Source organism: Neodiprion pinetum, chromosome 5 (assembly GCF_021155775.2).
Source record: "Neodiprion pinetum isolate iyNeoPine1 chromosome 5, iyNeoPine1.2, whole genome shotgun sequence".
Lineage (NCBI taxonomy): Eukaryota > Metazoa > Arthropoda > Insecta > Hymenoptera > Diprionidae > Neodiprion > Neodiprion pinetum.
The window spans coordinates 7903801-7929284 of record NC_060236.1 but is presented as its reverse complement, the minus strand read 5'-3'; the positions used below and the strand labels follow the sequence as shown (position 1 = coordinate 7929284).

At 35.4% G+C, this 25484-nt stretch overlaps 1 protein-coding gene and 2 long non-coding RNA genes across 3 annotated transcripts; 2 read left to right on the top strand and 1 right to left on the bottom strand.

The window, feature by feature from the left end:
* Positions 1-2651: 2651 nt before the first annotated feature.
* On the top strand, positions 2652-4516 carry LOC138191051 (uncharacterized). The gene is made up of 2 exons (XR_011177289.1): positions 2652-3657; positions 3819-4516. It is a non-coding gene; the product is annotated as an uncharacterized lncRNA (long non-coding RNA).
* Positions 4015-24919, bottom strand: wech (tripartite motif containing 71 protein wech). The gene is made up of 5 exons (XM_046626155.2): positions 23747-24919; positions 15371-15613; positions 14921-15250; positions 14505-14792; positions 4015-14301 (listed from the first exon to the last, which is right to left on the bottom strand). The coding sequence occupies exons 2-5, from the start codon at positions 15554-15556 to the stop codon at positions 13150-13152; spliced, it is 1956 nt and encodes a 651-aa protein (XP_046482111.1). The 5' UTR covers positions 15557-15613; positions 23747-24919; the 3' UTR covers positions 4015-13149.
* LOC124219047 (uncharacterized) lies at positions 7790-14503 on the top strand. The gene is made up of 3 exons (XR_006883309.2): positions 7790-7926; positions 13320-13696; positions 14058-14503. It is a non-coding gene; the product is annotated as an uncharacterized lncRNA (long non-coding RNA).
* Positions 24920-25484: the final 565 nt, after the last annotated feature.

Here is a 25484-nt window from a genome sequence, read left to right as displayed (position 1 = left end):
TGATGGCGTTATTTTCTTCTGTTTCGATAGTAAATTGTAATCTAGGATGGTACCCGTTAAAAATATTAAGAGTGTGATGTATTTTTTCATCTGGAACGGCAGTAAGAATATCATCCACGTATCGAAAATAGAACGGTAAATCAAAACCAAGATCGTTAATGCAAGACGTTTCCAAGTCTTCCATGACGAGGTCTGACAGGATTGGGGAGAGAGGAGATCCCATAGGCAAACCAAACTGTTGTGCATAAGTATCGTTATTAAATTTAAAAATTGCGGAGTCAAAACATATTTTTAAGGCTTTTTCAAGTTCACTAAGGGGAATTGGGATCTTATTTTCCAAAGAAGCCCACCGGTTGTTTATTGCACGCAATGCGAGATCTGTAGGAACGTTGGTAAAGAGTGAAATTACATCCAAAGATATTAACGTGTAATTGTCCGGGATAATCAATGTTTTAATTTTATCAACTAAGAAAAAGCTATCCTTAACTCTCGAGATGGGAGGTGTGATATTGGTGGTGAGCCATGAATTGATAGTTTTGGCTAAGGTATAGGTCGGGCTATTGACAAATGAGACTGTTATTCTTAAAGGGACATCCTCTTTGTGAATTTTTGGAAGCCCATATGCGCGTGGAGGGACACTATTGTACGTAGAAATGCTTCTATGTAGATTTTTGGTTATAAGTTTAGAGGTAAACCAATTAAAAGTGAGCTTATTCACCCTAGTTTGTAGGGAGTTACACAAATCATATCTAGTAATTCTATAAGTCTGGTGTCAGAAAGCTGCTGTCTCATTTTTTTTATTATACGTGTCTCTATACATCGCAACCGACGTATTACCTTTGTCAGCTTTTAAAATCATAATTTCAGGGTTATTTTTTTTAAAGTTCATGGTCTCCCGGATTTTTTGATCAGTGATCTGATGATTTTAAAATCATAATTTCAGGGTTATTTTTTTTAAAATTCATGGTCTCTCGGATTTTTTGATCAGTGATCTGATGATTTTAAAATCATAATTTCAGGGTTATTTTTTTTAAAATTCATGGTCTCTCGGATTTTTTGATCAGTGATCTGATGATTTTAAAATCATAATTTCAGGGTTATTTTTTTTAAAATTCATGGTCTCTCGGATTTTTTGATCAGTGATCTGATGATTTTAAAATCATAATTTCAGGGTTATTTTTTTTAAAATTCATGGTCTCTCGGATTTTTTGATCAGTGATCTGATGATTTTAAAATCATAATTTCAGGGTTATTTTTTTTAAAGTTCATGGTCTCTCGGATTTTTTGATCAGTGATCTGATGATTTTAAAATCATAATTTCAGGGTTATTTTTTTTAAAATTCATGGTCTCTCGGATTTTTTGATCAGTGATCTGATGATTTTAAAATCATAATTTCAGGGTTATTTTTTTTAAAGTTCATGGTCTCCCGGATTTTTTGATCAGTGATCTGATGATTTTAAAATCATAATTTCAGGGTTATTTTTTTAAAAGCTGACAAAGGTAATACGTCGGTTGCTATGTATAGAGACACGTATAATAAAAAAATGAGACAGCAGCTTTCTGACACCAGTACTTATAGAATTACTAGATATGATTTGTGTAACTCCCTACAAACTAGGGTGAATAAGCTCACTTTTAATTGGTTTACCTCTAAACTTATAACCAAAAATCTACATAGAAGCATTTCTACGTACAATAGTGTCCCTCCACGCGCATATGGGCTTCCAAAAATTCACAAAGAGGATGTCCCTTTAAGAATAACAGTCTCATTTGTCAATAGCCCGACCTATACCTTAGCCAAAACTATCAATTCATGGCTCACCACCAATATCACACCTCCCATCTCGAGAGTTAAGGATAGCTTTTTCTTAGTTGATAAAATTAAAACATTGATTATCCCGGACAATTACACGTTAATATCTTTGGATGTAATTTCACTCTTTACCAACGTTCCTACAGATCTCGCATTGCGTGCAATAAACAACCGGTGGGCTTCTTTGGAAAATAAGATCCCAATTCCCCTTAGTGAACTTGAAAAAGCCTTAAAAATATGTTTTGACTCCGCAATTTTTAAATTTAATAACGATACTTATGCACAACAGTTTGGTTTGCCTATGGGATCTCCTCTCTCCCCAATCCTGTCAGACCTCGTCATGGAAGACTTGGAAACGTCTTGCATTAACGATCTTGGTTTTGATTTACCGTTCTATTTTCGATACGTGGATGATATTCTTACTGCCGTTCCAGATGAAAAAATACATCACACTCTTAATATTTTTAACGGGTACCATCCTAGATTACAATTTACTATCGAAACAGAAGAAAATAACGCCATCAGTTTCTTAGACGTATTGTTGATACACAACAATAATAATATCAAGACAGATTGGTTTCACAAAAAAACCTTGGTCACAAAGATACCTGAATTTTAACTCTCACCATCCTTTGACCTTCAAAATAGGCACCATCTTTAACCTAGTTGACAGAGCTATCAAACTAGCTAGTACAGAGTTCCAGGAAAAAAACCTGTCGCTCATATACAATGTACTAAGATGGAATGATTACCCTCATGGCCTATTACACCAACAAATTAATAAGAGACGTACCTACATCAACAACATACCTGACAATAATATTGACTCTGCTCCCGCTGAAGATAGCAATAGACCCGCTACTACATATATCCCCATCCCATATGTATCCGGCCTCTTTGAGTCACTTAACCGCTTATTCGCCAAATATAATGTCAAGTTTGTTGGAAAAAATTCAAAAGATTTACAACTAGTTTTTGATACAGGCAAAGACAAGATCCCCATAGGCAAACGATCTAATGTCGTGTATAAAATACCATGCAATGACTGCAATCAAGTCTACATAGGTCAAACTGGTCGACATCTCAACACTAGAATTAGGGAACACCAACGCAACATACATGAGATTGAAGAACGTCACACAGCTCTAACGAAACATAGTATCGATAAACAAGACACTTTTAATTACGACAACACAAACACCCTTTGTGAAGAACACAATTATTATAGAAGACTGTTATTAGAAATGTGCAACATTGTAGGTCATACCAATTCTGTTAATCTTAGACAAGATGTTGAACATTTAAGTAATATTTACAAACCTCTAATCTCCGCCCACACAACAAATATTGTTTAACCTTAACTACATACGAAAATTTTTTTTTTTTTTTTGTCCCCATTTACAGTCCTTTCTACATAACTTTTCTTACAAAATATTTATTGTTTTTCTGTATAATTGTTTATAATAGGTTCACCTTCACTCTGGATTACATTGTTTTCTCCCATCAGTCGTTATTTACCTGTTGACTCAATTGGTTCAACCAACAATATTTCGTTAGACATGTAGAACTTAATTATAAAGAGCCTACCTCCACTTCATTGACACCTGTGAATTAATTTCATTGCTAAAAAGACCTTCTTTAATAACCTTTTAACACAATGACATACTGACTGTGAAGAAACATAGTTCTTTAATCTTTTTAATTAATGACTACCAACTATTAACTCCCACGTATAAAATAACTTGAAGATTGACATTGTCTACCGTCACTCAAAAGAACACTGTTTCCACCAATTGTAATTGTGAATTCGACTACATCTTAGTCCACTTACTTAATTCAAAAGGTAAATAACACTCAAAAACATCCTTATTTCAATTAATCATAAGGTTCTTACTATCAACAATATATAATAGCTCTTAAAAGTATTACATCTACAATATTTAAGTCTGATTACTTCTAGTACTATTATTTATTTTACAAAAATCTTTTTGTTATTTTTGACAGTTTAAAAAAAGAAATCGTTCTGAGGAGGGCCCATATCCGGGTCGAAACGTTAACTAAAAATACGTTTTCTTAATTGACCGATCACCAAGACTCTATAATATATTACATACGAGATCGAGAATTCTTATTCATCAGACATTAAATAAAGCATATTAAATAGAATACAGCATAGGTAATTTGAAGGTCGTAAACAATATTTCAAAGAAATTAGGAACTTTATTTTTCATATTTTATACATCGTAATATGGATGATATACTTGACATCAAAATTCTCCACGAATCTTAGGTTTCATATTAATATTAGCATAAATTATTGTTATAAGTTTCAGTAATATTATAAATCGGTAACTCACAGCTTCATCTGAATTGTTTAAAATTCGAATGAATATATATTGTTATTGTTAAAAATCAAATACCAAACTCGAGACAAATAGCATAAAAATATTCCTTTTCGTTTTGTCCGTGCAAGAAATTATTGCTTGAAGATATATATTATTTATTACAATAATCACAACTTTCACTTGATTTACAATCGTGTCTTTTTCTGTGCGCTAAAGCAGAACCATTAATAAAATAAAAAGTCTCATTTTTATAAGACTTGCTTCATCAACAATAATTATATAGTTTGTACTTGGCAAATAAATTAACTTGCATTGTTTCATCTCACGCTTTTTTCCCTGACTAGATTAGCTTCACTATGATGGAGCGAAAAATCAAGAAACATTTATATTGTTTATATAATATATGCAGAATACACTATAGCGTTATATACCATTTCATCATATCTAAATTTTCAATTACAACCTATTTTTCTACACCACATTTAAATTAGTCTTGTACAATGATTTTACCTATTCTCAGTGTTGTACACTTGTGTTCAGTTGGTATATTGATCTAATACTGTAGGAATATCTTGACATACAGCATTTGCGAATCGTTGTAGAATGATGAAGTGGCAAGTGTAAAACCTTTCATAATCTCCATTCGTGCCCATCAACAAAACGTACATTCCTTCATCCATGTATTGATCCATTAAAAATATTAAATTGATATTTCGAAAAGGAAAACAATCACGCAAAAATACCAATTATTATTATACAAATACAAATCAAGAAATAACTGACTTTTACAACTTAAGCTTATTCAAACTGCGATACACGTGGTCTTAAATTACATTTTTCGTTCATTCCCAACAAACATTAGTTCAGTTTTAATGGCATATCTGTATAGTTTAATGTCTATTGCACATGTTGCTTTGTCAAGTAAAGTAAATAGAACAGAGTGAAAGATAAAATTGGCAAAAATCTACTACACCATTTTTAATTTTATAAATTATTTGTACATGGTAATTATAAATGTCAATAAAATTTCATACGTCAGCATTGAGAAGTCTGTTCTAAAGAAGGAAAAACTATAACGATTGCCATACCAAAGCAATGTTTGACTCGAGTTTGAATTGGTTACAATAGCTGTATAAAATTGTTGGAAGTAATGGAACAAAAATTAATAGTTCGAATTTATAATTTTTATTCCAATAAATATTATTATCTCGTGTTATGAAATTTTTCTTAACTCTGAATCGAACGTAAATTAAGATATACTTATGACTTCTACGCACACACACTCATTTCACTACATATTTCAATAGTCATGTCATTAATTGAAACACGCATATATTCGTATTTTACGGTAAAAATTCAAACAAAATCTTATACTTTTAGCATAGATAAATACAGATTGATAAACATTAAGTACTACTTCATTAATACTCGTTTAGAGAATAAATTTGTATTATTTTGAAAGTAGACTGAGGTATTGCTTTTTTGTACTAAATTCTGGGTACTTCCTAATTGAGTATGATTTGTGCCGAATGATCCTATTTTTACACCAAAATCCAAAACCGAATTCCAATTACAAGGATACCGAGTTCTATAGTTCCTGTTAGTCAATTTAACTTCCTTTTCAGCATTTCGGAAGCAACCGTTGTTTCCTTGTATTTATAAGAAACGTAATCAAATCAACAATTTTCGTCCCAACTTTATCCTGCAATTACGAAATTTTGAAAGAACCATTATAGTTCGCTTATACAGCACATCCTGTATTATATATTATCAAACTTTCACCTAAAACTCAACATACTTAATCATCTCATAGTTGACTTAGGTTACGTATAATCGTTTAAATAATTTAAAATGCTATTCTCTACCCTCTGAGACTACATTAAATTCTCTAAAACTTTTTTCCCATAGCTTGGAAATATTGTTAATGTTTCAAAATGTAAATATCTTTAACACAAGTTTACAGCTATAAAATTATTAAGCAATCGGTGGTATTGTTAGTATTCAAAGTTTGAGAAAAAGATAGCACAAACTCATTTCAGAACATACTTTTAACCCTTTTAACATATATTTTTAATTACCACTTTTCACTCTACAGTCATACTTTGACTGTACACATATTTATGTGCGTGTATTATAATATATACACAGACATAGTTTTTGGAGTCAAACTAGATTAGTTACATTCAACCAAATGAAATTACCCCTAAAGCAGATCAAAAAGATTAGCCTAGAGAAATTCTCTAGGGCAGTAGACTATCAATATCGTTATATATTTTCGATTCTCTTTTTGGACAACATCAACATAATTCTTTGCATCAGTCTTCAATCAGTCTTACTGGTGTGTGCAATCAATATTTATTACAACTTAGTTCATTCTTTTCAAATACCTAAACTACAAAACGACCAATTACTGATAGAATCCGTTATTTCCACCCGAGCCATTACTTTCTATTCCACGAATACTAATAATATCCCTTTCCCTGTATGCGAGAAAATAAATAGTCTACCTAACAAAAAGAAAATTATTAAAAATTTCTGAAGTTCATGTCCGATTAATTCTTAAGTATACATATATAGTGGCACCATACTCGAAGAGGGAGAAACAAAACAATAAAATTTACACCGTCATTAAACAGATTAAAAAACAACCCGTTTAGGTGCACAAAATGTATGCTACGTAAAAATTTTAACCTTATTTATTTTCTTTCGACCTTTTTTATAGTCCAAGGTAATAAGGGGAAAAAAAGGATAAATAAGCTACTGTCCAGGGCTCTTCTTAAGCCAAGCAAGGCTGTTTGTACGTATTGTAAATATTCTATAAAATAAAATTAGTTTCAACATTAGCAGGTACGTTCGGAAATAAACTGTAAGTTAAAGCAATACAAAAGTTTATAACATTAGCTAAATAAATATGGACTGTTTCAATCAACATTTGACTCAAATTTAATTACACCATCTCGTTCCCCTCTTTTCGTTCATACGTGGCCTCGCAGGACGATGCATTAATTCTTGCCATGATTGAAGTAAAAACAACAGTTAATTTTGCAAAGTTTAGTATTAATCATGTATCAACATTAAGATCCTAGATTTCTTGCTATTGTAATTTCAATATTCGTGCTTTGCTGAGTCTCTGCGCCGAGATAAAAATTTTCTGCCGAACGCACTTTTAGGTGCATACAGTAGTCGAGGAAATAAAGCACTAAAAACGGCCCGACTGTCGATTTTTTGAGCAGTAACTTTGGCACCCGGTAACTTTGGCCGAGAGGCACCCTGTGTATGCCTCTGCCAAAGAAGTCCCCGATGATAGGCAGCCTAGACCGTAAACCGAAGCAGCTACAAAATCGTACGAGTTGGTGTCAACGACGAAATCGCGAGCAGCACATTACGCCACATCTAGCGGTAATTTTGGAAAACGTATGACCACGCAGTAACCAATATTCGCCGCAGGGGGATGGTCTATTTGCGGTGGGGGTCAACCCACCAATCAAAGAAGAAGAATCACCTCACGACAGCGCGAGATCGGCGAGACGAACTACGACCTGCTATTCTACGCTTGACCTGCTGAGAGACAGCTTGCTTTCCGCATCATTCTCCCGATTTAAGCTCCCGATACCTTTCCTTCTACCGCTACCGTTCTATCGTTCATTCTACCGATTAATTTATCCTATGAACTCTTTTCATTCCTTTTCCCTTCCTTCTCAGTTTTGCTAATATAACGTATAATTTAAATTAGAGTCAGTTTTGTGTGCCTGAAGTCAACCGCCAAGGTAAGGCTTCTGCCTTTGAATAGTACCGTTACGAAGTTGCTCATAATTTCTATTCTTTCTTATGGTATTTATCGACTTTGTGTGAATCATGGTCCACGGTTAAAGTTGCAGTAAGCCGCCGTGTGGCTGCATGATTTCGGTCATTAATATTATATTTATTGTTTCTTGGTTGCATCGTGTGATGCCAGTTTTGTGTGAATCATGGTCCACGACTTAAAGTTGCAGTAAGCCGCCGTGTGACTGCATGATTTCAGTAATTTATTATTTTCGTATCTGAGCGACCTCGTAACTGCCAAATAATTATTTCTCTGTATTTATGATTTTTCTGATTATTTGTGAATCTCTATTAGCCTGATTCTGCACTTTCTACCGTATTTTGAGCCCTATTGGCTTCATATTTTATTCCATACTCTTTTTGTAATAGTAGTGTGCTTTATATTTTATTTCTGTCATTGCTTATTATATTTTTATTTATTTTTGTGCCTATTACATCATATATCGAGTTCCTTGGAGTACAAGCGAGCGTAGAATCAACCCTAGATATTACCGTACTTTTTCTTTATTGCTATTGGCAATTTCATATTATTTTTGCCTGTTATTTATTTCTCTTTATTTTGTTAAATTAAGTTCTGTGAATCATTCTTTTGTATTGCGGTGTATTTTAGTATATTTCTCTATTTTGTAAACTCTCCGAAATTCTCACTCTCTCATAATTTTGTATTTTGGTATTCTCTCAAAAGTTATGTTTAGGCATTCACTATTTAATTCCTCAAGTATGTAATGATTATAAATTATCGAATCTACCGTTTATGAATAATGCTACCGAAGGCTATCTAGTCGACCGTTTGCCGACTTGGTAAATTGTACTGAATGTCAATCTCTCACACTGGTTATAATTTATGGTAAATTTGTCGTATCATCTACCGAACTATCGTTACGTTGTTTTCTACCGATCGCAGTAAAGTCCTCTCGTTCTAATTGACAGAATAATAATTTTCGTAGCGTCATTTGCAACTTGGGTAAGATCACGTCGCCCATTGACGTGTAGTTTTAAGTCAACTCTTGCATTATATCGCATCTCTCGACCTACGTGCATTTTTCTCTGTTAACTACCGTCTCTCGTTCTAAAGCTACCGTTTACTGCTATTCTACCGAACTTTTTGTGAACAACGATTATTTATTTTATTAACTACCGCTGTCGATACCACCTTATTTGCCTGTCTCACTCATGTAACCTTCTCGACAATATATGACCGATTGACCTGTTCATTTTTCCTTTTGACTGGAGTTTATTCTTTATTTTGTTATTTTCTTTAATTCTGGAATTACTGTTAGCTGCCTTGAATTCCGCCACTCTACCGGGATGTACGCGATCGTACCTGTGCCTAGCCAGCCATACAACGGGTTCTCTATTTATCTCTTTTGTGCGGTTTTGTGTTAATTTTATTGATTTGCATTATTGCTTGAAAATCGACGCTAACGTGTCTGGCGCCCAACGTAATTATTTTGTTATAGTTTGATATTGCGGATAAGTAGAGAATTGCGCCAAAGTGTCAACGGTAAGTCCTCATCCGAGGGTAACAGAATTTAGCGTTACAGGCATTAATAACATGCATTTTGCAAGTGCACTTCCAAGAGACACTAAATAAAAAATTTGCTACTCGGGGGTTTTTGGGGTCGCTGAACACGAATATCGCCACGGCAACCGTCTCCGAGGTACCTGGTGCCCAGGGTGGACAGTATCAACGTCTTCTCCTAGAGTTTTGGCGAAAATTGTGATCGAATTTGTCGAAACTCGTTGCTTGGGGGTTTTTGGGGTCACTGAATACGAATATCGATACGGCAACCGTCTCCGAGGTACGTGGTGCCCAGGGTGAACGTTTCAACGTCTTTTTCTGCAATTATCTTGAGTATTATCATTTTTACCTCAATTAAAGTATATTGTTCTTAATTCAATCACAAATTCGATCACAATTTTCCCCAAAACTCTAGGAGAAGACGTTGATACTGTCCACCCTGGGCACCAGGTACCTCGGAGACGGTTGCCGTATCGATATTCGTATTCAGTGACCCCAAAAACCCCCAAGCAACGAGTTTCGACAAATTCGATCACAATTTTCGCCAAAACTCTAGGAGAAGACGTTGATACTGTCCACCCTGGGCACCAGGTACCTCGGAGACGGTTGCCGTGGCGATATTCGTGTTCAGCGACCCCAAAAACCCCCGAGTAGCAAATTTTTTATTTAGTGTCTCTTGGAAGTGCACTTGCAAAATGCATATTATTAATGCCATAATGCATTTTCAAAAAATTAATTAATCAATTTAGTTCACAAAGTTTGTAGGCGCTCTTACGAAGCGAATGCAAAAAACCGCATTAAAATCCGTCTTACTGCTCAAAAAATCGACAGTCCATTGCTTTATTTCCTCGACTACAGGGACTTTAGAGTCAGCCAGTTCTCATTTTAATTTATAAACACTTTTTTTTCTTCACTTTACTTGTTTTTGTCATTACTTTTCAAATTTGAACATATAATCACATTCATTAAGCATACACTTTTTTTTTTTACTTTTACGCATTTTGCCAACGTTGGATAGATTATTTGATTCTAATTTTGCAATCGTGACATTAACACGCTAACGTTAAAAGTAATTTGAACTAAAACAGTTTCACAAATATGATATTAGCACACTCATAATATTAAGTCAATCTTGTGTCACTCAACTGACTGTAACTTGATTAAATTTAAAGATATTAATTACCGAGAATATGTAAATTTGAACAACTGGTGAATTTGAAAAATTAACGACGGAGCCAGGAATCGAACCTGGAATCTAGCGATGCTTTACCGGAGACTTACTCCACTAGACCACCTAGCCGCCCTGACTCTGTTGTCATTAATTTCTCTCATAACCAGTGAGTTCAAATTTGTTTTCATGTGCCCGATTTGTATGAGTAAGAATTTCTTCTCTGCATGCACGATGTAAGAAGACTGTAGTGTGTAGATGTTTATGTTTACCCTTTTCAATCCTTTGCTTCCGATGAGAAGCCCGTAAAACGGCAATGCCGTCTAATAAATGAGATGCGGGTGTGCAAATCATTAATCTACGAGAGAATTTTGTTGTTGTTGTTGTTGTCAATCATTAATCTACGAGAGAATTTTGTTGTTGTTGTTGTTGTCAACAAAATTCTCTCGTAGATTAATGATTTGCACACCCGCATCTCATTTATTAGACGGCATTGCCGTCTTACGGGCTTCTCATCGGAAGCAAAGGATTGAAAAGGGTAAACATAAACATCTACACACTACAGTCTCCTTACATCGTGCATGCAGAGAAGAAATTCTTACTCATACAAATCGGGCACATGAAAACAAATTTGAACTCACTGGTTATGAGAGAAATTAATGACAACAGAGTCAGGGCGGCTAGGTGGTCTAGTGGAGTAAGTCTCCGGTAAAGCATCGCTAGATATTAATTACCATTGCTATTATTACTGTTATTATTATAAAGTATCCTACCAATTCTATATTTTTGGAAAATAAGACATTACGCGTAATCATCAAGTCTTGTTAAACAGCAATAAAAATTTCTGGCAATTGTTATCACACATATAAATAACTTGGAAAAATCATCAAATGTCTGAATTATATGGTACTTTTTTATATTGAGGTAGACACGGTCTAATTTCTATTTGACTTCGTTCTTGTAGTTCTTTCGTCAGGTTAAATTTATAAGGAATACACAGTAACAGTAAAGCCTACCATAAGATTTAAAAATCTTCATACGCAGTTTTATCAATACTGCTTTTGATCAGCACATCATTTAAAATGATATTATAACAAGTTGTAATTGCATCACATGCTTTCAAAGGCTGGTAAAAAAAAAAAAAAAACCATGCATAACCCCCCAATATCTAAAGTAATCATTGAAAATCATCCATCAGATCTGTTATCTGTTATCTGAATACTATATTCACTCAATTAATATATACTTTCAATATTATTTGCAAATAAAATACTTCAAATGTATTGCAATATACCTTGTTGAAATTGAGTTCAGGATTCAACTATATAACCTAATCCTGATTTCACTCTATTTAGTATAAGATGAAAGTGAACTCATTTTAAAGCTGCCATTAAACTGCAGCTTCTTAGTTGTAGCATGACTACTGTTGAAAACACTCGCAAATTTATTCTAGCTCCAAGTTTATTTCCACCATTTGCCCATTGTAAGGCGCTACTCCAATTCAAATAAGATGATGGCAAAATTAGATTGAGTATGTTTTTACCTTTCATTACGTATATTAGATATCGCAAATTCAGTTCTTAAGCTTTACCCCATGTATACATACCGGGTGTCCCATTTTAATCTTACATCTAAATTATCTCGAAAAATATTGCTCTGATCAAATTTTGTTTGAAACAAAAGTTTTAGAGTTCAAAGGGGGACGTTCAAAAAAAATTTTGTTGAAGGTCCCAAATTTACAATAGCGACGCTACGATGGCTGACATGGTTTTTTTTAAAGGGAAACCTAACTTTTTTTTATGACAAAACAATGCATTGCATTGAAACTAACAACTTTTGTAAGAAACATTTTTCGATTCAGATTGCGGTTTTCATGTTGGAACTCCATTTTTGACTATTTAGCGCTGTCCGGAAGGTACCATACAAAACCCAAACAAACCTAAACAAAAGTGTGCATGCATCTGTGTGTGCGTGTCTGAGGTTGCATGATTGTGGGCAGGTTTGTTTGGGTTTTGTATGGTACCTTCCGGACAGCGCTAAATAGTCAAAAATGGAGTTCCAACATGAAAACCACAATCTGAATCGAAAAATGTTTCTTACAAAAGTTGTTAGTTTCAATGCAATGCATTGTTTTGTCATAAAAAAAAGTTAGGTTTCCCTTAAAAAAAACCATGTCAGCCATCGTAGCGTCGCTATTGTAAATTTGGGACCTTCAACAAAATTTTTTTTTTAACGTCCCCCTTTGAACTCTAAAACTTTTGTTTCAAACAAAATTTGATCAGAGCAATATTTTTCGAGATAATTTAGATGTAAGATTAAAATGAGACACCCGGTATATATGCCTAAGCTCGACTCGAAAAAAAGATTCTATAAACACATAACACGCTACATACTTCTTGCTAAAAATGTATCAAGTGATTGACCTCAGTTTCTGAGTTATACAGTTTTGCAACGTTATTGGTTTTTGCTTCTTAAAATCTAGAATATTTGAATTCTGTTGTTACCGAAGTCAACGACAACTATTGCTCCATTGGGTGTTAATGTTATGCCCGCGGGTCTATCGAGTTCGCCAGGTGCTTTACCCAAACTTCCTATCCTCCACATTAACTCTCCTGACGGCTCAAATATCTGTATCCTGTGATTTCTAGAATCTGCAACTATGATGTGCCCTTCGTCGTCTACCACAACACCCTGTGGTCTCAAGAATTGCTTTGAACCAGTACCTTCCCCACCTAAGAACCTTGCGGTTCCCAAGTTCGGCGGAATAACGACTAGCCGGTGATTGTTGAAGTCGGTTACAATTATGTTGCCCTCTGGAGAGAAAGCAACACCTCGAGGCGAATCAAAGTGCTTTGAAGGACCAGTGGTATTTTCGAAGCCAAACTTTCCTAAATATACACCTTGGTGTGTGAATAGTTGAATACGATGATTTCGTGTGTCAGAGACAACTATTTGGCCTTCAGAATTAACAGCCACATCCCAAGGGTAATTGAATTGGCCTGGCCTAGAGCCCTTTTCACCAAAGGTATGTAGAAATAGTCCTTCGAAGGTAAGAATTTGAATTCTATGATTATCTTTGTCAGCAACCACAATGTGGCTTTGCGAGTCTGTAGCTACACCGGCGGGTCGATCAAATTGACCCGGACCAGAGCCCTGGGTACCAAATTTTCTTACAAAAGTACCATTTTCTTTAAAAATTTGAATACGATTATTCGATCTGTCTGCTACGATGATATATCCATTCTTGTCGCAGCAAACACCCCAGGGTCTGCATAACTCTCCATCTTTGTTCCCTTCTGAACCCCAAATAGCAACTGTTTTTAGTCCCATACAATTTAAACTGCGATTGATTTTCAAAGATACGATAAGATTGCATCCTAGCACAGGTCTCCCACGAGGTATGACATGCCGTGGGAAGTTGGATACTATCCTACTACTGCCCATGGGAGTTTCTATTGCCGCTGTCCGACCTCTAACAGATCGATGATCTCCTATGGGACCTGGATTTCCAAAAGTGACTGGTCCCACGGAGGCGAATGAATTTACCAAATTGAAATCTGAATCTAGGAATGACATCCAGTCGTCGTCCCTGGGTACTACAGAATTCTGATATTGACGAATCTGAAGCACCTGAGCACAGATATAAGTAGATTTTAGTCATTTATTATCTTACCTAATGGTCAAAGATATTGGAAAGAGCAATATACACCTTTTATATATACAAATTTTCACTGCCTTTAATTGATCGCCTGTGATTGGCAAGTGGTTAAAATATTACATTTTCTCATAATAACGATGTACATATTGCTAAATAAAAAGAAAAAAGAACTAACCTCTTTGGCACCCGTTTCCTTGATACACAAAAGTTCGTTCGGATTATTTGTCGTGTGTTGATCGATTGCTTCCCTGAGTCTGTTAAAAATATCCCATAGTCGAAGGAGTATTTTCGTAAGAGCTTCTGCTCTAACCTCTAGTCTTTCGTCTCTCATTAGCTTTATTCTCTGAATTGCAGTCAGCAATTTCTCTTGCTCTTCACAAAGTATAGGAAACCCTTCAGAGATCCTTATCCTCAAAAAAGGGTCTGTCTGAATCACCCATCTCTCCATATTTTCGTGAGTATGCTGAATAAAAAAAAAGAAGACATATCAGAATTGTGTATTTTTTTATGATACAGAACTGTGGTATCAAATTACTCGGCCGATCCACTTTATTAATATATATGCTGGGATTGAACAAGAAAAGTCATTACCTCGACTAGTTCAATCCCTCGTAGAATGTTTGAGATTGCACTGCAAATTTCATTCAATATATGGAGCGGAGTAAATTCACCACCTCTAGTAGCCCCCCACAATTGGTACACAAAATGACCCCTGTGATCCTTGTTTACGCATACTTCACATAATACCACTTTACAAGGCTCGCAGTAAAATTTTATAATTTCCCGATGAACATCGCAATAGAAGGTAATTGGGGGAAGGAAGGAAGTTGGTGGGGGTGAGTAAGAGGTAACAGCTGAAGATGGACTTGGTGTATTGCTTCTTGTGTCTAGTTTAATTCTGTGATTTCTTGTCAGACGACCCTTTAGACAGAAAAAAGGTTTTCATTAATACATTTATTCTCCCTTTAGTCGGACAGTGTGTTTTAGCATCAACTAAAATATGTTAAAAGCATAGAGATGATAGTGTTAATCAGTTTGTACCCTTTGATGAGCCATCAGACATGGTTCGCAAAGAAGGTACTTGCAATCTAGACACTTTGCCACCACTTGGGGAACATTCCTGGAACTCGATTGATTGCAGTTGCCACAGACCTCCCTGGTGACCCACCCAGGACTATTACGAGAAGGAAATGTCCACGTGGGACTCAAACTATTTCGTGAGGACATTTTATGCCTCACGTCCTGTTCAACGAATTTATCAGCTACTTCAACTCCCAATTGAATCTGGAAGAAAAACAACAAAATTGCTAGATGTTTTCTAACAAATCCAACAACAAAGTTCTTATTTCTAAAATTTCTGTTAAATTCATTGCTGAAGAAAATATCCCTATTTTGCAAGTTTAGAATTATGTTGAAGGAATTAAACTTGGAAATAATGTTTATGTTCTGCTGTACGATAGTATACTAATCGTGAATTTCAAATAATTCCTAAGTTATAGGAAATAACGATTTTCTTGAAAATGCATCGTCACATTAAAATAAAGAGCTTCAATCTCATATTTGATTGCAAATTGAATGATACGTGAAAACTGGAACGTTGCTTGAGTTTACATGCCAGGGCTGCCAGCGATCGAAGTCTGAAAAAGTAGTTGTGTCAGTGGCATCTGCCATGAAAAAATATTTACTAAAATAGTGGCATCTCAAACCCTTAGAATCTATTTTTTTATGATTAATAAATATGGAGGTCACAAAAAAGTAGTGTAGGCCTGTTCTATCTAAAATCACCGATCAAGGTCGGGGCGAAAAATTCAAGCAACTTATAAAAAATATCCATGATAATGACAAATTAGAGGAGACTCATATTTAGTCATTTGGTCTAAAAAAACGTCGTCTCTCTGTACAGCTATTCCCATTTTTTGTGAAAAACCCATTTTTACACATTCCGTAAATTTATAAAATGCCACAACTTTTGGATGAATAAACGGAGTCCAGTAATTTTTTTTTTTTTCCAAAATGTATTGTTTGCTTCATTCAGAGGATCTCGAAGTAAGGAAGGTCGATTGAAAACTGCCGGAGTTATTTAACGTGATACATATTGTCAAAAAATTCACTTACGATTTTCTAGAATTTTATTTTTTTTCTCGCATATTCCTTTAAAAGTATACTAACTTTTCACACAAGTTTATTTAGCGGGTAAGGTCTTCTATGAGAAGTTATGAGTCTTTTAATATCACGCATTTTCGACATATTCAGATGTATGTTTTTTACTAAAAATTATTTTTTTCATGTAGCTACGTTGTTTCCTTCTGTATAATGCTTGTATTACGAAGAAATAAGTGGATATGACAAGTACGAAAAATCCAATGGAAAATAAGACTGTATCAGCTTCAAAATATTGGAATATTACAACAATAAACATGAGTAAGCTATGTATATCAAGCTGGAACCGCCACATTCGAGAATCGATAAACCTCCTGTGGAATAATTAAGGACTAATTAATGGCTCATTAGGTGCCCTATCTTCGAATTAATTGCTCCACGTTTTTAAAAAAAACCTGTGGCGGTGCCACCTCGAAATAATCCTAGAACCGTTACGCCGAAAACTATGGGATCGAAGAGAAATTTCGAAAAACTATTCACGCCAGAATTAAAGGCTCATTAAAAGCTCCAGGAATTCATGTTTAAAACATTTTTTGAAAGCCACCCCTAGGCGACAACACTCCCCGAACTCGAAACATCACTGTAAATCTTTGACGGAATAAGTTACAGCGTTCCTAGAGGCGTCAAAATCACTATATGAAAATATCAATATTTTTTTACGAAAAGTTTTACAGACACTCTTCAAGATGTACCTAAAAACATATGCATCAAATTCATAATATTACATTCGTAGCGTTTCAGAAATAAATTTCCAAAAATTAGTTTCTTTACATGCTGGTAACAGGAGGATAATCACTCAAAGATATAATTCATTAATAAAGAATTACAGAAATCGACTTTCAGCGAGTACTTCGATTTTATTCAATCGGAATATTACAAATCATTCTTCAACAAATATTCTTGCCATTTTTCATTTGTTTTTCTCATTCGAACCTTTGCCACCTGAGCATTTACCGTAGCATCCAAGCTGCATAAAGAATATTTCTCAGAATATTTTATCTACGATATCTTGTTGCATATACTATATAATAAAAATAAATACCACATGAGATTTTAAAATAATTAATCAAGTTCCAATATTTCATATCAGTTCTACGACAAGTCATCAACCTTTTTGTTTTCTCGAATATATTGTAACTCTCGTTGGAATTATGAAATAAAATGTGGGTACTTGAGCTTGTGTGGCAAATAAGTAGCGAAAAATGAAATAGTTGTGAAAACTATGTTTATTGCTAAATGCGGTGTTATTCGTTTAAAGTCTGAAACAAGACTGTTTATGCAAGAATGCTGGTTGACGCAGAAATCTTATTCATTTTAAGCCATAAGACGTTTACAAACTTCTTTTATCTATGATGACTACTAGATGATTATAAAGGTGGGTAAGACGGATAATTTCACCCTTTGTAACAATAACATTATGTGATTTATTTGCGCAATAAATCATTTGTTTCATTCTTTGACTTCTCTTTGTCATTGCTTTTCTGAAATACCTGAATGTATTTCCAGTTCTTAAGAAATAAAACTGAGTTGACAATTAGATTAAGTTAGTGGTAGAGGGCGGCAGTCTTAGGTCTTGCTCCCTATTGACAACATCGTAGATCTGGTGCTGGGGTGGACCATTTAATACGCAAGGACAGTGTATCAAGAGCCTTTAATTTTAGAGTAATTTTGACGCCTTTAGGAACCCTGTAACTTGTTCCGTCAAAGAAATTTTTCGAGTTCGGGGGGTGTTCTCACCTAGATTGGTCAACAAAATAATTTTTAAACATGGATTCCTGGAGCCTTTAACGAGCCTTTAATTCTGGCAGGAACAGTTTTTCAAAATTTCTTGTCGATCTCGTGGTTTCTGAGGTGGCACCAGCACAGGTTTAAAAAAAAACGTGGAGCATTTAATTTCCGAATAAAGCATTTAATTAGCCTTTGATTAGCCCTTAACTATTCCGCGGGAGATTTACCGATTTTCGAATGCGGCTGTTCCAGCTTGTTATAGCTATATGAATAACCTAACGTTGATTTGTTCTTGCAGTGAAAGTACGGTTCGTTACTACTTCCTTTTTTTCGGACGTAAATCTTTCGTATTCCTTTCATTGCTTCAACATCGTCTAGTGTTCTGTTTCACCCTTGCGAATTTTTTTTTGTAGCAGAATGACAGAATATGCGTCTCTTCAAATTTACCGACGAATCAGGTTTTCTTTTTTCTTTTTTTACAAGTCTTGAAATTATTGTGTTGACCCTGATGGGCGATTTAAAATGAAACCAGTCATCCACACAATCATATTGAAGTTATTCACGTTATCGTAAGGATTCATGCTGGGGTAAAACCGTTATTTCGCCATTTTCGGACTGTTTGAAATTTAGTAAATCGTAACAAAACAAAACACACTCATATTTCGGAATCTTAGTTTCTTCGAAATGATTGTAAAACTAAGAAATCAATTATTTTTTCCCAATGTTTCGTTGTGATAACATTACTAAAATCAACCTCGTCCTACAGTGGCATCCAGACATTTTGGGCGACGCGTTCACGCGAAGAGCAAAATTTTCATTTTCTTGTTATCAGAGACATGTAAATAGAGGTAAATAGTAGCGAGTGTGAAAACAGTGGCAACATAGTGTTATTAGTTGCACACTGAAAGCCCTAAAATGCGTATACTACGGGTATGGCAACTGGATGGTATATTTATGGGTACGAAGATAATTCCGAATGTAAATTAATGCAAGGTGAAATTAGAAATTCGGGGTCCCGGAACGAAAAACTCGTTCTCCCTGCTTTACAGTCTGGAATAGGCCAGGGTCCCAGGTTCGTGACAAGTTGGAGGGCTAAGGAAACAATTGAAACTCGGTTTACGGTATGGGACAGGCCCAAACCCTGGGTCTCGCAGGGTTCGGAGAAGCTAAAGAGATCTTTTAAAAATCAATAACCGTATTTTGAAGTAAGAAATGCATTTTCTTCCATACGGAAAAAGGTAGAACGTTCTAAGCGATACTGTACGAGAAAAATCGCTTCGCAACGAGTTAATATTCCCTTTATCTACCCAATACGACGCGACGCGTGTTAACCCTTTGAGGGGCACATTTAAAAAAAAACCAATCATCAAAGTCAAAGTGATACAAGAGTTTTTTGGGGTCGCTGATTACGAATCTGAGGATAAATTTGCAACGTTTAAGATCGTGGATGCAAGATAGCGATTATTATTTTCAAAATCCTAGATAAAAAATGAAATATGGCGCTTATTCTCCCTCTCGGCGTGACACAAAACTAACGACGTGGACGTGGGTAGAAACTAGTTACTTATTTGTTTTTGCTTTCTCATTTTTCCACTCAAATCGAAAAAACGCAAAGAACAGACAAAGTACTGTGCGACAATAGCTCTAGTTACAAGTATTCAAGTGTTCAAGTGTTCAATTTTTATTGCAGGTTCGTATTCGCCATTTGCCTCATGTAAAATTATATTACTTACGTAATCAGCACACCGTAAAACATGGGTATTTCAATTTTGATTATTGGGTTATTGGGTTTTGGGGTTATTCAAAATTCCATAATTATTTTTTTGAAAAAACCGGCGTGTCAAAAAATTTACACAAGATATATATGATAGGGATCATAGAAAAGATTCATCAAAATTTTCAGAGCTCTAGCTCTATTCGTTCAGCAATAGCCGATTTTTTTCGGAAGAAATTGATTTTTTTAAATTGTTTATAAAAGTAAAAAAAAAAAAATAATTCAGTTGGCCTAATTTTTCATAATGGTTATATTATTTAGGAACCTAAGAGTCTGAAAATGCCTTAGTACAGGTTACAGCCACGAAACATCGAAGAGGTAAAAAAAGAAAGAACGAAAATAACATAGGTGGGAAGTATACTTCCCACTGCCCCTCAAAGGGTTAAGCAATATTAATGTGCGCGGTCAGAAGTCACATGACTACTTTTTTTCTCTCAGCCAACCTATCACAATAATTGTCTAATAATTAATAGAAGGTTCGGCAATGCGTAGAATTTACCATCGAACTCGTATCAGTGAAGCTTACTTTGCAATGAATCGAAAGTTCAGAAGTAAAAGTCATCGTAGAACAACAAACGTGATAACGCGTAATTAATTGTAGACAGTAGACTTGCAAACAGCATGAAATAATGATAAACGATACCGTGCGATATTGTATTCAGTCTTTCGACAATAATAATATGTCATTTGTTATTTTTCCCCCTTTTATCTGGTCATCATTAATGAAATGTAGGGCAGATATAGACAGAATAGACCTCAATGAAAAATATCAACAGTTAGTCAACCCTCTACATTGAAAACTATAGATTTGAGAGCCTTTCAAAAACTAGGTAAAATTTCGCTAAAACAGTGACTCAGTTGGAAGTTCTCCGCCCACCCAAATTTCAGTTTGAACTGAAAATACATTTTTTTCTTCAAAATAGAAAGTAAACAGAGAAGAATGCCGTTTCGAACGAGTCTCTAAGTTAATTAGAAACTAAGATACAAATTTTTCAATATGACTAAAAAATCGACTTTTTTTTAATTTAAAAAAAATTCTCCAGCGGCCAAATTTGATCGTATCGCGCTGAAATTTTCAGGCTCTTCTCCTTTCCTACCCTACTTTAGAAAAAAAAATCAGCATCAAAATCACTGACCCAAGTGCGTACACTTTCGTCGAAAAATAATGGATGTGTGTGTGTGTGTGTGTGTGTGTGTGTGTGTGTGTGTGTGTGTGTGTGTGTGTGTGTGTGTGTGTGTGTGTCGAGGATGGCGAAAGAACGTAGTTATTTCTTATAATATAGTTATAACGCTTTTTTCTAGTATTTTGAAGAACTGCTTCAGAAACGAGAATCTATCAACCAGAGAATCTTCGAGCAGATTGACGTATGTTTCTCAAATTGAATGTTGAATTTCTTTTGAATAGTTTATTTTTTTTTTTTTAAGTGAAAAACCGCTAAATGACCGGTGAGTTTGGGAGATGATAATACAGCCGAAATGAATCGCAAGCGTGCGATCAGCGGCCGTGCCGATTTTTAGCTGCACTATTTTTAATTCAAGCGAAACATTCGAACGGGAGGAATAATCATTATATTGTTCATATATATATATATATATATATACGGTGTGTGTACATCTATCAACTAAATTTTGGAGATGAGATGAGTGCCAATAATGTATAAATTACTTGTAGTGTATACGCATTAATATATGAAACTGGTTTGGTTTTTCTGAAGCGAAAATAGATGATACGGACCATCCGCGGAGTTCCCGAAGCACATATGTATATAGCATATAATGTACGGGCTAAGAAAGCTTCGGAAGTTATTTTTGTAACCGGAATACAATTCACCCTGGTGCAGCGAGAGCTCACGATAAGTGCTGTTGCTACGGTAGGGAAAGACGACGAGGGGAGATGAGAATATATAAGGGGACGCCCCCGAATTTCTGAAACCGAAACACCAATCGATAAGTTTATCCCGCACAAGAGGGTGGATATGTGCAATACACATAAATTATATGGCTATACCGAATGGCCAAGTACAACAAACCGTCTTTGATAAATTTTATAAAGAATGGCAGTTTGTTGTAATAATATCATAACGGCAATCAGCACTAATTACAGGTAAGATTGCGCATACCAAGCGTGTATGCATTAATACCGTGTATCGAAAATTGACGACAAGTATTACAATATGATTACGGAAATTGATATCGCGGTTGAAAAAAATCGTTGATTCTTTGAAACGCGTGATTTTACGACGCCGGACGCTATCGAAGAAACGGAGGCTAGGCTCTACCAAACAAACATTATATATATTTACTGAAGTATGCGGGTGAATCATCATTTTTATGTCATATATATGTTTGTATACGTATGAGTTATTGTAACAGAATTTGTTAGGTATCTAAATTATACACTTTTGGTATAATACGCGGATGCGATAAGAGAAACATAATAACATTAATTACGAATAGAGATGCGATTAAACGGCGATACCTTGTAAACATTAGTCATTTTCTCTATTATTATATAACATACACAAGTGTAATCGAGGAGTATCCGAATGCATAATAAGATGAGTTTCAAAATTTCTTCACCCATTCACATCAATAAATAATCGAGTTACCTAGTTCAATACGGTCTACGAGTAGAACGGAATAAAAATATGACGTACACCTACATGTATAATATACAGATCGAGATGTAAATAATCGAGACTTTGTGTATACATATGCCTATATTACATGTATATATGTATTCATGTACCTCATAAGAGCGTAAATGCCGACATAAGCCGCGGGATTCGATAAATAACTGTGTGAAAAAAAACAGAAAAATTCGTACGCCATCATATCCTCAAATCATATACCACATCGGCGTGTGTGCCTTTACGCACTTCAGGCGTAGGGCAGGTCGCGTATATCGGCGTCATAACAAAACAAGAGAGGAGACGTTCTCAACGCAGCACGCGCGTTCTGCGCACTGGGATCCTGATGGGAGTTTTGAGGGGGGGGGGGGGGGGGGGGGGGGGGGGTAGAGCGCAGCGAAAGCAGCGTCGTAGGATATTTTTGATCTTTTGACGGTGAGTGTTAAAAATCGCGTTTCTTCGAGAAGTAAATTAATCGGTGATTGATGTTTACAAACAGAAGTGTACTACGTACAATTTTTGACACTGTGGAGTCTGTTTTTGTGTGTGTGAGCGTTTCGCATGTGTTCGAAATTGCACGAATCTATATAACGCTGCAGTTCTCTCTCTCTCTCTCTCTTTCTGTGTACGCGTCATAATAAAATAGATCGATAAATATAATGATACTGTTGGCAAAATTTTACGGGGTATTTATTTATTACGCTGCGACGTATATTATGTTTATTACTCATATACTAATCGTAAGTCAGCCAAGAAACGCGTGAGGTAAAACTGTGGCGTATTTCGATATTTGACGGTGTTTGATAGGGGTTGATAGAAATAACGCGAAATAACCGTCGTTGTATTTGTATCGAATGAATTTTCGACGGTCCTCGAACAGCGATAACTTATATACGTTGTAAGTATATCATATATCGCAACGTGTTTTTAAGGTATGAACAATTACAGAACATGCCGAGAAATAGACGCGTGTTGTTGTCGGTACATTTTTTTCAAGAGAACACAGATTGTCGTTTATAAAAAGATTGTTTATAAAAACAATCATAACGACAACGACAACAACAAGTATAAAAATTGAAATATATCATGCACAGGTATGTGTAACAAATGCTTTTTAATACTTACCAAATCTCAGAACACTCCTGACACGAATTTCTTGAATGAGTGTTGCTGCTCAGTCGTATTCGATTTTAATTCACGTTGTCACTCTCGATTATATTTAGTGTTAAGATTTTGAATATTATATAGGTGTAATTGTACGTATATGAAGCAATAATAATAACAAAGAAAACTTATACCGACGCAAAATCACATCAAACAATATGTAATGCAAACGAGTAAATATGAATCCAATAATAATAACAAAGAAAACTTATATCGACGTAAAATCAGATCAAACAATATGCAATACAAAAAGTTAAGAGTAAATATGAACCCAATAATAATAACAAAGAAAACTTATACCGACGTAAAATCAGATCAAACAATATGCAATACAAAAAGTTAAGAGTAAATATGAACCCAATAATAATAACAAAGAAAACTTATACCGACGTAAAATCAGATCAAACAATATGCAATACAAAAAGTTAAGAGTAAATATGAACCCAATAATAATAACAAAGAAAACTTATACCGACGTTAAATCAGATCAAACAATATGCAATACAAAAAGTTAAGAGTAAATATGAACCCAATAATAATAACAAAGAAAACTTATACTGACGTGAAATCAGATCAAACAATATGCAATACAAAAAGTTAAGAGTAAATATGAATCCAATAATAATAACAAAGAAAACTTATAACGACGTGAAATCAGATCAAATAATATGTAATACAAAAAGTTACAAGAAAATAAAAAACCGAAGAAAGCTTTGGCACGATTCTACTGCTGTTTAAGCGTTTGATTTCTAACGAATAACAGCTCGTTGTACGTACTGAATGTAATTATACGTATACAGAGATAATTTTCAAGACGAATGGTAAAAAGATATTTACTCTGTCGCGTTGAAATATAAAAGTCTTTTCTTTCTTCTTTTTTTCCCCCCCCCCCCAAAAACGGTTATTACGCTTAAAAGTTGCGCCTCAACTTAAACTCTTCAATATTAATACGAAGTGCGTAATAACTGCAAATATACGAATAGCAAAGGAAAGTAAACGATGTTTAAACGCGAAAATTTTACAATTATAAGTAAAAATCGAGAAATTTGGAAGTATTAGACTCAAAGTTTAAAGATTATTAGCTCTATTAGTGCGTTAAAAGTTTTCCAGGCGACGACACCATCCAACGAGTGCTTCGACTGGACTGAAGTTGAGTTGAGTCGGGCTACTTAACGCACCCAGCCTTCTACTCCGAGTCAATCCCCCCACCACTCCCCACTACCACGACTAGGCGCCGCGCGTCGCCCACCCCCCCATTTCCAAGGCATCGCCGCTCGCGATTCGTTCGTCCCTTGTATTGGCGTCCCGTTGCAAGCGAGACTTTCACCGCCATCCACCCTCTCTTGCGAACCCTGTTGGCCTTAAACCCCCCCCACCACAGCTGCCGCCCACGCTGCTTGCCGTCCACCGCCCCCGCCGCACCCTTTTGCTGCAACCCCGAAGAGGATCTACTGCGTAGTTTTACTTTTACTTGCGGTGCTGCTCTCCGCGCCCACCGAACCTACAACGGTGGCACCCTCTTCTCGGTTTCCAACCCCCCCCATCGACCCCTACACGCGTACAAGCAAACACGGCACAACCCGTCGATGTGTATGTGGGCCTATCTACCGAGAGCAATGTGCGTACATAATATACCTATGTATGTATATAGGTATAGATAGGACGCGTAGTTTGGTAGAAATAGCGCGGAATATTGGCG

Bases quoted from the DNA above. Each gene is read 5' to 3' on its own strand.
- wech (XM_046626155.2), bottom strand. From the start codon at position 15,556: ATGTCCTCACGAAATAGTTTGAGTCCCACGTGGACATTTCCTTCTCGT. The intron at 15,251-15,370 runs GTACAAACTGAT...TTCTGTCTAAAG, and splicing joins GTCTGATGGCTCATCAAAGG to GGTCGTCTGACAAGAAATCA. The intron at 14,302-14,504 runs GTTAGTTCTTTT...ATCTGTGCTCAG, and splicing joins AGGAAACGGGTGCCAAAGAG to GTGCTTCAGATTCGTCAATA.